Here is a 13,228-nt window from a genome sequence, read left to right as displayed (position 1 = left end):
GCAAAATAGAGAAATCGTGTGTGTGTGTGTGTGTGTGTGTGTGTGTGTGGAGATGAAGTGTCCAAATGTGTTTGTGAATGGGAATGTGTGTGTGTGTGTGTGTGTGTGTGTGTGTGTTTGTGTGGAGTCAGAGGAAGAGATCCAGCTCCTGGTCATCTTTCCTGCCTGGCCCCACTTTATTCAATTAGTCCGAGCAGTGTGGCCCTCCCTACTGATGACACTTAAAAAAAAAGAGAGAGAGAGCGAGAGAGAGAGAGAGAGAGAGACCCTCCTTAAGTTGCGTCGCGCCACAAGCTGTCTGCGAGCATTGAGCTGCCTGGCGCCATCCTAAAGAATGCCTTCACTGTAAAAAAAAAAAAAAAAAAAAAGAGAGAGAGAGAGAGAGAGAGAGAGAGAGAGAGAGAGAGAGAGAGAGAGAGCTAGGCTGGGACGGTGCTGGGTTTAGACGGAGAGGCAGGAGTGAAGTGAGAGGAGGTGGGACGGAGGGAGGGCAGGAGGGAGGGAGGAGAGGGGAGGGGGTTTAGAAGGCTTTAGCGCTGCGCACAAACAGAGATTTTGATCAGTGCGTTAAAAGTTTCGGTGGAGTCCGCGCGCACTGAGACTCTCCGCAGAAAGCCGACCTGTTGAGTCCGCGCGCGCCGTCACGGAGCGAAAAAAAAGAAAACAAAAAAAAGAAAACCCGTATAACCCCGCTGGAGCAGGACTCGAACAACACTGGACTTATTTATTACAAATCGCTATCAGAGGGCGCTCTTTGCATTTTTTTTGTTGTTGTTTGTGTTCTCTTGTAAGTCCCATGTGACATTTTAGTCGAATGTTTTAATTATTGAAGCGGTCAGTCCTCCATAGTGACTGAAGAAGGGGCAGTTTTTTTTAACCGATGATAGGAGCAAAAAACCGGACTGCAAGGTAAAAGTTTTTTTTCTTCACTTGCAGGTGATCCTCGGAAGTTACTTCTGAAACAAACGTCTGGATTAAACCAGAGACGGAATTTGGGACTTTCATAAATATTTGTCTTTGACATTTGTATTAGTATATATTCATATATGAACTTTTGCTAAAGAAGAAAAAAAAAAAAAATACACAACAAAAAAACGAAACGATGGAAGTCAGCGCGGAGCAGACCCGCTGGATAGGCCACCACCCTCACCATCATCCTCACCCGGTGCTGAACGGGCAGCACGCGGAGCCGCACCACCCGGGCCTCGGCCACTCGTACATGGAGCAGCAGTATCCGGTCGAGGACATGGATCTGCTCTTCAACATCGACTCACAGAGCGGTCACCCGTACTACGGGAACAGGGCCGTGCAGAGGTATCCTCCACCGCACGGTGAGCATCTGATGCCTTCTCGCATTTTGAATACCAAGACGAGTCTTTACACCCGAGTCTTACCTACGGAGTAGATACAAATATATCACATATATAATATAAAAATATATCATTAAAACTCAACTATCAACACTGCGACACGCGTCTGTGCATGCATCTATAATAATAATAATAATAATAATAATAATAATAAATAATGTTTAAATAGAATATTACGCAACGTGTAATATAATAATAAGTAAGCTGAAATTACACTTATACAAACGAAATATTACTGCATAAGTAATTTCATATTTAAAAAAAGGCAACAGGTCTGCTAGAAAAAACCCAAAGCTTATTCGAGAAGTGTGTTTTATCTCGAGTGGTGTGTCACTGGTTTCACATCTTTCTAGTGTTCTGCAGTCTGCTCATATTTTAGTCTGCAAACCTAAAATCATTCCGCGGCCCTTTTTCTTTTTGTGTATATACATATCAAAAAACAATAATAATACAATGCAAAACCGACACTTCTGGATTTACGTTGAATTCGTATTTCTATAAAATGAATTTCTTTTATCGAAATGAAAAGAAAGTGTGAAAATAATGCGTCGTTGTAAACATACAAACAGGGTTTTTTTGACGTTTGTTTTACATTACTTTACACATATCCTGAATGCGGCTCAGATATATAAAGATTGTGAGTGTGTGTGTGGAGGAAATCGAGGTGCTATTACAGGGTTTAATTTATTGCCGGTTATTGGTGAGTCGTGTGCATGCAGGAAAAAAAGGCCTGACTTTGTTTGAGGCTTGTTTCCTTCATACATCTCGGTTATTTCAGATATTTCCCCGCGCTTTAGGTAGATACTGAAACAGGAGTGTTGGTATCGACGGCCTCGATAATGAGAGCTAATGACATGCAAGAGGTGTTAAAAGGGAATCTCAAGGCCCAAGTACACTTTCTTCATGCAGTATCGTTAAAGTATTTTAAAGCTTTATTTTTTTTACACGTAAAATCCCCTCCATTAGTTTCTTTCAGCATCGCAGAAATGCAATATACAACACAATTCTCAAATGTGCCCCCAAAAAACCCCAGTAACAATATTATTTTTAATTATTATTAAATACTTTATTTCAAAATGTACTTCAAATGAAATGCTGCAGTTCATTTGACAGCAAGTGATTATTCTTCTGTGAATAATTATAAGATTTTTGCTCTATTGTCAGTTGATGAAATATATATATATATATATATTACTAAATATGTTTGGAATCGGTTTTGTCAGTGGCTAAATAATTACCTACGCTAAATGTGTTGGTAACAGATCTCAATGTTTTATTTCTTTCGTGGTTTTCAGTGTGGTTTGAAAACATGGCACTCTATTAGTGACTCCGCTGCCTGTTTTTTTTTTTGTCATGTGGTTTGAAACGGCGTGAAACTGAGCGTTTTCACAAAAAGAAGAAAATAAAAAACAGTGACTTTGGTGACGTTTTTTTAAAACAGGCCTTTGTGTTTGTATGTGTTTTTTTTTTTACAGGTAGTCAGGTGTGTCGCCCGTCACTGCTGCACGGCTCTCTTCCATGGCTGGAGAGCAGTAAAGGGATCGGACCACACGGGGCCTCACCCTGGAACCTGGGCCCACATTTTCCCAAAGCACCGCTGCACCATGGCTCCCCGGGGCCTCTGTCTGTCTACCCTCCTCCGCCCTCATCCTCCGCCTCTTCTTCCTCTTCCTCTTCTTCGCTGTCGACCGGCCATGCCAGCCCTCACCTCTTCACATTCCCTCCCACTCCTCCAAAAGACGTGTCCCCAGACCCAGCCGTGTCCACGCAGTCCTCTGGTTCTTCACTGCGGCCCGAAGACAAAGAATGCCTCAAGTACCAGCTGCCCGATGGCATGAAGCTGGATGCAGCCCACAGCCGTGGCATGGCCATCGGAGCAGGCACAGTGGCATCGTCCTCTTCTGCGCATCACCACATCGCCACTTACCCTCCCTATGTGTCCGATTACGGGCCGGGGCTCTTCCCACCCAGCAGCCTGCTAGGTGGGTCCTCCTCTAGTTATGGTTCCAAAACGAGACCAAAAACAAGGTCCTGTTCAGGTAGGCGTGCGCTTTATTACCCATTTTGATTTAACTTAACCACAACACAGGCAAAGCATTTCACCATGGCCTTTATGTCTGTTAGAATAAAAAAAAAAAATCCTCCTCACAAACATCCTCCCGGGGTCAGGGCTTGAAAGAGCTCTTTTGTGGGTATCTGACCTTACACTAGTTTTTTTAAATCGTACAAAATGCAACGTTCTTGTGTGCTGCTCTTTTATTGTTTGTGTTGAGCAAACCAACATGTAGTCTGGTATTTTCATGGCCTTTTTAAAGAAGGATTATGCTGAGTGATCATTAGGGAAAAACATAATGCTGGAATATAAGATGGATATTCTTTATATAATCTATTTCGACCAGAAACTAGCCCCAATACAAAGGTAAAATGATTTAAATAATTATCAAGAAGCCAATTTGAACATAGATTAGTTAAGCCATCTGGCCCGCTTTCTCCACAGTGTATATCTAATACTTTAAATGCCTGCATTAGACTAAATCTATTGTTGTCCAGTGATAAGGCAGATTTAAGTCCATCATGCAGGATAATTAAACATTGCCCAATTTATTCCGACTAGTCTATTATTATTTTTTTTCTGGTGTTTGCAATTTTTCCTGCATCTTTTCTGATCCCGGTCTCTGCAGTGTTTTATGTGTTTAAGCTAATCCACTTACGTTCAGCCTGCTGCGCTGTTTATTTTAGCGCTGAAACTCTGATGGAGAGGCCGGATGCTGCTGCATGAATCTCTATCCAAACACGAAGGGAAATTAGTGGGGAAAAAGGTCATTTAGTCACCAACAAACAAACCGGTTTAACATATATATTTAACACACACACACACACACACACACACACACACACACACACACACACAGATAGATAGATAGATAGATAGATAGATAGATAGATAGTCATCAGTAAACAATAATCTATCTATCTATCTATCTATCTAGCTATCTATCTATCTATCTATCTATCTATCTATCTATCTATCTATCTAGCTATCTATCTATGACAATTAATAAAGCATATACAACTATCTGAAAAAATACATTTATATTTATAATGATATAATTATTATTTATTTCCTATTATTATATATTTGTTTATGTCTCCATCTTGGAATTTTGGTTTTCTTCTTAATCTGCTAGCCTGATTCGTTATCTACAGTGCGTTGAGTTTTGTCAATTAATTGATTAGTTTATTATTTAAAACACGTCGAAAAGCGACTAAAATTATTAAATATTATTATTCTAGTGTCTGCGAGCTTCTTTATTTGTTTATCATTTAAGGAACCCAGTTAAGGAAACTCTCTTATTAGCATTAGCGCCAACAAACCTATGATTACCTGATTTATGTTCTCGCGATATGATTACCTGATTTATGTTCTCGCGATATGAGTACCTGGTTTATGTTCTCGCGATATGTCACGTGAAGTGGCTCAATAGGTTCAATTAAGGAATGTGGTCGAGACCAGGGATGAAACCTTTTGGATAAATGAGGGTTTTTCTGTTATCTCGAGTAAATGTTTTGTTGTGGTGTGTGTAAGTTTGCTACAGTAAAGCCGATAATAGCCTACTTGAGTTTGTTGATATCACTCACCTGCCGTGTGTACACGACCTTAAACCTGAAATGTTTCATTTTGTGGTCGAGCTGCAGCCCACAAACCCGGAACCAGCTTTGCGCAACACGAGGCGATATTACAGTGCAGGCAGAAACAGTCCACACCTACTTACTGACAAAGAAGATTTTTTCCTCCCCGTTTTCGTTTTTTTTTAAATTATTATTATTTTATATCGCATTGCACTCTAGTTTATTATAAGGCTGTACACAGCAGTGTCAACAAGCTGTCTTCTTGACTAAATAGGAAAGGTTACAAAAGCAAAAAACAAATATAGAGCTACATTTTAACTTTTTCCCTGTACGTGACTCTGAACGAAACCGTTTACTACAGCACTAAATCTCATACCGACGTATTCGGCATGCAGTTTCTTTTCTTTTTCCTTCTCTGGGTTTATGGACCAGAGCCGAGTGCAGCGGCGTGACACCGAGCATGCGCGAAACGCGGGAGCTCCGACTGTCACTCAAAAGGGGAAGAGAGGCCTACAGTTTTAATTACGCGAACTCGCACACGCGCACGAGCACGCGGGCGCGCGCACGCACACAGCGACTTACACGTGGTGTCTAAATGAGCCAAATGCAAATCAAAGATACTACGTAGTGCAATTATTATTATTATTATTATTATTATTATTATTATTATTATTGTTGTTGTTATTATCATCCTTATGCTTTTATTACACAATCCATAATTTTCATGCACTGATGCCCGGGAGATTGTTTGATGAACTGGAAATGAAAATATCACCCAATAATAATGCGCAATTTATTTACTTTATTCCAAATAAATGGAATCACATTTTTTTCCCAGAGCGCCACCCTCGTATTTATTCTAAATATTATGATGCTTTTGATAAGATTCACATCGTCACATCGGAGATCGCAATGAAAAACCAAACCGCTCCCCACCTTTATAGGATGTACAACACAAAAGATATTCTCAGGATATTATTATTATTATTATTATTATTATTATTATTATTATTATTATTATTTGACATTTTCTTGCTGTTGTTGCTCATTTTAAATTGTACTACTGTATATCCAGCTCAAGCGCAATGATTATATATGCTGTATTTGAATATATATATATATATATATATATATATATATATATATATATATATATATATGTTTGATTACATTCCCTATTTATTTAAAATGTGCATTGTTTTTTTATTTGCATGTGCGCGCCTTTCTTTTTTTTTTTTTTGCTTCGTGTGCGTGTGTGTTTTTGTATTATTATTATTATTATTTGTATAATTGTTTTTTTACATTTTGTACAAATACACGTGTTTTTTTTTGTGCGTGCAGAGGGCCGGGAATGCGTGAATTGCGGAGCCACGTCTACTCCACTCTGGCGGCGGGACGGAACCGGTCATTACCTGTGTAACGCGTGCGGACTTTACCACAAGATGAACGGCCAGAACCGACCTCTGATTAAACCCAAGCGGAGACTGGTACGCGTTTCCTCCTTATTCCCGTATTCCCTTATTATATGCGCCTCAGTAGATGCACTAATCATTATGGAATGGGGATCAAATTATTTTAATAAAAATCTCTTAGAACGAAATATATAATAATAATAATAATAATAATAATAATAATAATAATAATAATAATAATAATAATTATTATTATTATTATAAACGTATTCATTTTAATAGGTCTAATTAAAAAGCCCGCACATATTAAACTCGTCTATTTACACACCCCTAGTGTGTGTGTGTGTGTGTGTGTGTGTGTGTGTGTGTGTCCCGGGACTGTGACTATTTATATTTTAGACATGTCTACCATCTAATACAGGAGCGCATTATGGCGTAAACGCTATTAAATCATACACGTGACCTTTCCCCCAATATATAACAGTAAAATGGTATAATAAATTACACAATTAATTTTTAATACATTTATTACACATCATTTGATACTATTGCTAGAATATTTTATATCATTTCTATAAAACTAAATATAAGATCTGATCTGATGGGATGAATATAATAGAATATTATGAAAAAATATTCATATCAGATCAAAATACTATAAAATAATTCACTTTTTTATAAAAATCATCATCATCATCATCATCATCATCATCATAACACAGACACTTTATAGAACAAAAACCGTTATAGCCCAATTTAAACCGGAAGGTCAGCTGACATCATCATTACTTTTTATTTCTCATTATTACGCATCATTACTCATCATCACTTTTGATATGACTAGGATGTTGTTTGGTTTGTTTGCAAGTTAGGCGGTATAAATAAGTTGTGTCATATGTACACTGGTGCACTGTAAGAAGCCCATTATAATATATTATTTCAGTCCGAACAAACGTTTGGAAACATAAACATGGACGTTCGTCTCCTCTGAGCTCTGAGAACTGTTTTAGCGCATGTACGTTGTCAAATGCGGTTCCTGAGTCCCCTTAATGATCCTGAAACAAATTAGGCCTACTTATCTCAAACAATCAGACACGTGTAAAAAGAAAAATGTGGTCTGAGATTCGTCTCAATAAATACACAAGACTGATATGGTAGTGATGTACGCCTTTACTGTATAGACCTATGTAGATTTGTGGCAGAAAAAGACCATAGTGTGTCTAAAATAGACCAATTAATAGCGTTTTGAATCAGAATATTGCTATGGCATGCTTAATGTCAGCTAAAATAAAGCTGGGCATTTAAAAGTGACGATATTTCAGACATTTAAAGGTGAATGCCCTGCATGCAGACTGTCTTTCGAGACTTAGATATACCCCATTCAAGGCAGGGGAAACTGTCAGAGGGCAGCTCTATTTTGGCAGCTCTCTCTCTCTCTCTCTCTCTCTCTCTCTCTCTCTCTCTCTCTCTCTCTCTCTCTCTCTAATGTAAAAAGCTGACTTCCCAGGAAAAGGCTGCCGGATATCTGAGCACTGCTGATAAAGTCCCCAGCCTAAACATAAAGGCAGGCGGAGGGGGCAAGAGTCACCACGACTCCTCAGAAGGCAGGGGGACGAGGGGGTGGGTGCGTAGGGGGTGTATGGGAGAATGAGGGAGTGTGTGCATGAGAGAGACAGACAGAATGGGGATGAAAAGAGCAAATGTTGGGGTATACTACTATGATTCCTTCCTAGCTATGTGAAACAGAGTAGTGAAGGCTTTCCTTGCTAGCTTTAAATTTTTTTCCCCTTCGCTACTCATTTAAAGGAAACACTAATAAGACTGTGTGTTGACTTTCCCATATATTTCTGGTCCATTTTTTAATTTTATTTTCCCAGTACATATATATATATATATATATATATATATATATATATATATATATATATATATATATATATATATATATCAATATATATATCATATTTTTTTTTTTTTTTACAACACCATATTCCGTCAACTTATTTACGATAATCTTTAATGATTGTAGTTTCGAAAAATCGATCTCCATTGTGCAAAATGAAGCGAAGACTAGAACAGATGGTTTGTATTAAGAAGACGAAGTTATGTATACAGTGGGCCTAAAGGAAAACAGAAAGCGAAAGATTCCGCGATGTGGAAAAGCATGAAAACATGCAACATGAATATAAATCCATCTTTGAGTGCGTTTGCCCATGGAAAAGCTATTTGTGGGCAACGCGGAGTGACGCGGAATGAAATTTACGCCGGGTCTAATTGAATAAACTGTCAGCGTGATTGTTTTAAATATGAGACAGGAGCTTCGTCTTCCCCGCCGTTAATGCTAACCTCTCTGCCGAACAGGAAAATTTCATCAGCCTTAATGGTCACCATTTAAGCCTACGCTTTTATGCCCTTTCATAAATATTTGCATTTAAAGGGTAGATATTTTTAGCACAGCCAAGGGACGGCTGTTCGAAGTTTCTTTGCCACTTTATTCCTTCAGCGCCCTTTTTTACATCACAGAAAAAATTGTCCGCCATCCATTAGATGAAACGGTTTAAACGATGCAGCGTAAAAGGTTAATATGCGGTCACATATGGTTGGAACACTGGTTAATAAGTACTGAGGTTTTGTAGCACAGGTCACCAAGTCAAGTCTGATCTGTCTTTTTTTCTGGGACTTTTGCAGTCTGCCGCACGGCGAGCGGGAACTTCTTGTGCAAACTGTCAAACGACCACAACGACGCTGTGGAGGAGAAACGCCAACGGTGACCCGGTGTGCAATGCCTGCGGCCTCTACTTTAAACTGCACAATGTAAGTGTCCGGTCCGGTCTGATCTGATCTTTCTTTCCTGAATGATTACATTCGACATCTTGGAAACTTGTCTTTAATAACAAGTCCGCATAAAAGATCGTTAAACACACACACACACACACACACACACACACACACACACACACATATTCCACTATTCCCACTCCAGCAATCAAGTGAATAAAAACATAAGGAAAATGAGTATTATTATTATTATCATGATTACTATAATGATAATTATTTTGTATTTCTATTATTGGAACAACAGGGTCATAGTTTGTTGCAGTAGCCTTTATTACACCATATTATTGCACTTGTAATTGTTTTTGGACGACTCTTATCAGCTAAAGCTTAGGGTCAACTAACAGAAACGAATATTTCTACAATGGAAATAATCATCTGATGTGACCGAGCAGACGGCGTGTTTGCGGAACGAGTTATATTTTGGTCTTGAAAAAAAATCTTAAATTTCACTGAACCTTCTGTTTCTCTTCTCTTAACCTTAACCTCTATCAAAGGCACGCTGAAACTCTATGAGAGAATGAAACCTTGCACTGGTGTGTGTGTGTGTGTGTGTGTGCGTGCGTGTGTGTGCGTGTGTTTGTCGCACTGGCTTTGTTCTGAAACGTTTCACACTAAGGGTTGTGGTCACCCTGAGTCTTTTTGGAGTAAAGTACGGATGGTGGTGTTAGCACAGTGGTTAGTGTATGTATAGTAACCACAGTGTGTATGCGCTTGATGTGACGGTCAAGGATACATAGCACAGAGTAATACTTACATCAGGCTGATCAACATTGGTGTCTGTAACATCTTGCTCTGCTTTACTTGTACAATTATCGAAGTGAAATCACACTTGTATGTGTCTCTGCTTGATTATTGTAGTGCGATTAAAGCAATCAGTATGCAGAATACTCATAGCTGATCTACTGAGCACTGAAGGACCAGAGAAGGCCACAAAGCTAATCTAGCCCTTGTTGTCATATAGATGGATATTAGTATTGGTTTGGTTACTGGTTTTGGTTAATATTTGTTTCGTGTTCAATGTGGACAAATACACATTTTAAACGCTATATATTTGCTTGTGATATTTGCACACAGAATCCACTAAGGCGCTTACACATATTAATATAAGCATCTAGCTTTAGCTTAAAGAGAGAGAAATAGAGAGTAGATCTGTCCATATGTTGTTCTAAACATTGTGAAGTGAAGGAGGCCAGAACCGAGCTTTTGTGGACAATACAAAAAGGAAGAATGAGGGTGCAAAAGAGACAGTAGCAGTGCAAGAGCGAGAGTAGAAGAGAGAGACCTAAAGGCTAAGAAGTGCAATTCTGTGATGGTGATGCTGGCTGGCAGGAGAGTGAGGTGTTATGGCAGTGCCACTGTGCCCGTGTTTACTGAGCCAGAGTCTGGGGTTTCTTTCCTTGGCAAGCCTGGCATCAGCCGTGCCTGGTGTCAGAGAATCAAAAGTTAATTCCAGCTTGGTGCCGATATGAATTGACACACTGAAGCCTGTGCACACACACACACACACACACATATACAAACACACAGATCTTTATTATTAATGATAGATAATTACTGCCATCTGATCTAACAATAACCTTAACTTCAGCAGAAACTTTTTACATAAAACCTGCCATTTTTTAAATCTAAATCCCAACACTAAGAACACTGATGTAACAGTTCTAACTTTCTACAAAGAACTAGACGATTCTCACACTATAATTTACTATAGTTCCTATATAACTAGACTATTCTCACACTATAGTCTATACAGTCTGGTCTATTCTCATATACAACTCATTTTAGTTGTCTGGAAACTGCCTGCATGTAAATGCATTCACAAATTGTTTTTACTGACATGCTGCAGACTGATGTGGCCTTCATGCTATCGAGTGCTAAAGGTAGCCATTCATATCTTATGTAGGATTATGATATTCAATTCAAACATCAGCAGCAAGTGACAATTTAAGTGTAACGTTCCAAATTTAATGGGAATTAGTTGAAACAGTAAAGCAGCAAAGCTGCATGATTGAAACAAGCAAAGTATTATATGCAGCATTTTGGGCACTATGATTGGGAGATACTGGGCATCTGTAATAATGCATGATTCGTTGTTTTGTTAGTATGAATTGTGGGTCAAAATCTGAACAGTGCTGTTTTTTATGTGGTATTATATATATATATATATATATATATATATATATATATATATATATATATATATATATATATATATATAGCACCTGTCTTCTTTTCAATTTTCGCTAGTATTAACAAATATCCACCCACCCATTTCTCTTTCATCACAGATCAACCGACCACTCACTATGAAGAAGGAAGGCATCCAGACCCGCAACAGGAAGATGTCGAGCAAGTCCAAGAAAAGCAAAAAGTCACAAGACAGCATGGACGACTTCTCGAAGAGCCTGATGGAGAAGAGCAGTTCATTCAGCCCGGCCGCCCTCTCGCGTCACATGACCTCATTCCCGCCCTTCTCGCACTCAGGCCACATGCTGACCACGCCCACTCCCATGCACCCTTCCTCCAGCTTGCCCTTTGCCCCCCACCACCCCTCCAGTATGGTGACCGCTATGGGTTAGGCTACCTCCAACCCTGACCGTGACCTCAGCCTCAACCACAACTCCTCAACCTTTGACCCTCAACCCCTCAACCTGCTCTCTCCTGGCCCACAGACGACTGCTATGAGCCCTGTGAAACTTTTGTACGCCCCTACTTCTCACCAACACGAGAGAGAACACGAGAGAGAGTGAGAGAAAGAGAGAGACTTTCTTCATGCTCCATCCTGACAGCCTGCTTACGTTGTTAATCTTATTACGTCACCACCATTACTTGTGTACAGGTTCCCTCTCTCGTCGCACAGACACCCAAAGGTGAAGCAGAAAGTTTTAACCCTCTTCTATCTATCTATCCATCCATCCATCCATCCACCCCTCAATCCATTTATCCATCCATCCTGTCAGTCATCCCTCCATCTCATCGTGCTATCCTTTGGTTTTCTTCAAACGAGAGATTTGAACTCCATGATGTGCGAAAACCACAGAGGAGAGACTTTGCATAATATTTGTACAAATTGTATGAAATACAGTACATTTAAAAGACTTTTTCAAAGAGAGAAAAAGACTTACATGAAGCGGGGGAAAGAAAAGTCCAAGGGCAGCTAACGACAAGAAGGGTACGACTTAAACCTGGAGGAAAGACAAGACGCCGAAGCTGGACGTTTTAGCGGCTCTTCCTTGTAAAGAACGAGACAGAGACGGAATGAAAATAAGTGAGAATAAAGGAATGTGGGCTCTCTGTGTAATGGAATGGTGTGTAATGCATTAACGCTTGTGTAGTCAGGTCTGTTCCTCTGACTGCCAGCTACTCTTCTGGATGTGTAATAGGTCTTTGGCAATCGGTTTATGTTCGCGCACACACACACACACACACACACACACACGCACACACGCACGCACGCACGCACTCACTCACTCACTCTTATTACACACGACCACCTGTTTTGTTCACCTTAAAGACTGTCTTCTGGCCCAGGTTATATGCATTGTGAAAAAAAAGTTCCTGTATTTGTTATTTGTATGTATAATTCAGAGTACCAAAAATACGAAAGAAACAAAGATGTAGAATTATTTCTTTATGTAATGCAGACTGAATGGTTGTACAAATTTAATAATCAATAGTGTAAAAAAAGACTTGCTTTTTTTGTTGCGTAATTTTTTTCCCCCTCTTTGAAAATAATAAACTAGTTTAATCTCTGTTCACGTCATGCATACATTTGAGGAAGTGGTCTTTCTTTTGTCTTCACATCTACTTGTGTGTGTGTGTGTGTGTGTGTGTGTGTGTGTGAGAGAGAGAGAGAGAGAGAGAGAGAGAGAGAGAGTTAGTTCTTAAGTGTGATATTAGTCATAAGGCATCTGTGTACTTGTAGACGCTGAGGCCCAATGCTAATCGGAAGGCCTGAAATAAAATGTGCCATGCTAA

General features: G+C 39.4%; 1 protein-coding gene and 1 long non-coding RNA gene across 3 annotated transcripts in view; one reads left to right on the top strand and one right to left on the bottom strand.

The window, feature by feature from the left end:
• Nucleotides 1–13,017, top strand: part of gata3 (GATA binding protein 3) — an 18,703-nt gene extending 5,686 nt beyond the window's left edge. The window contains exons 2-6 of one of the 2 annotated variants that reach the window (XM_046873393.1): nt 937–1,331; nt 2,846–3,409; nt 6,342–6,487; nt 9,101–9,226; nt 11,539–13,017. In XM_046873393.1, coding sequence (XP_046729349.1) covers nt 1,103–1,331; nt 2,846–3,409; nt 6,342–6,487; nt 9,101–9,226; nt 11,539–11,829 — 1,356 coding nt within the window. In that variant the 5' untranslated portion in view covers nt 937–1,102 and the 3' untranslated portion in view covers nt 11,830–13,017. Of the gene's footprint in view, nt 1–531; nt 1,332–2,845; nt 3,410–6,341; nt 6,488–9,100; nt 9,227–11,538 lie in introns of those variants that run through there. The other variant, XM_046873394.1, reaches the window with a different exon arrangement.
• LOC124401247 lies at nt 1,258–6,086 on the bottom strand. The gene is made up of 3 exons (XR_006928547.1): nt 5,010–6,086; nt 4,082–4,153; nt 1,258–1,394 (listed from the first exon to the last, which is right to left on the bottom strand). It is a non-coding gene; the product is annotated as an uncharacterized LOC124401247 (long non-coding RNA).
• Nucleotides 13,018–13,228: the final 211 nt, after the last annotated feature.

The sequence above is a fragment of the Silurus meridionalis genome, chromosome 18, assembly GCF_014805685.1.
Source record: "Silurus meridionalis isolate SWU-2019-XX chromosome 18, ASM1480568v1, whole genome shotgun sequence".
NCBI lineage: Eukaryota > Metazoa > Chordata > Actinopteri > Siluriformes > Siluridae > Silurus > Silurus meridionalis.
The sequence above is the reverse complement of the archived record's forward strand: the minus strand, read 5'-3'. Positions and strand labels throughout refer to the sequence as shown.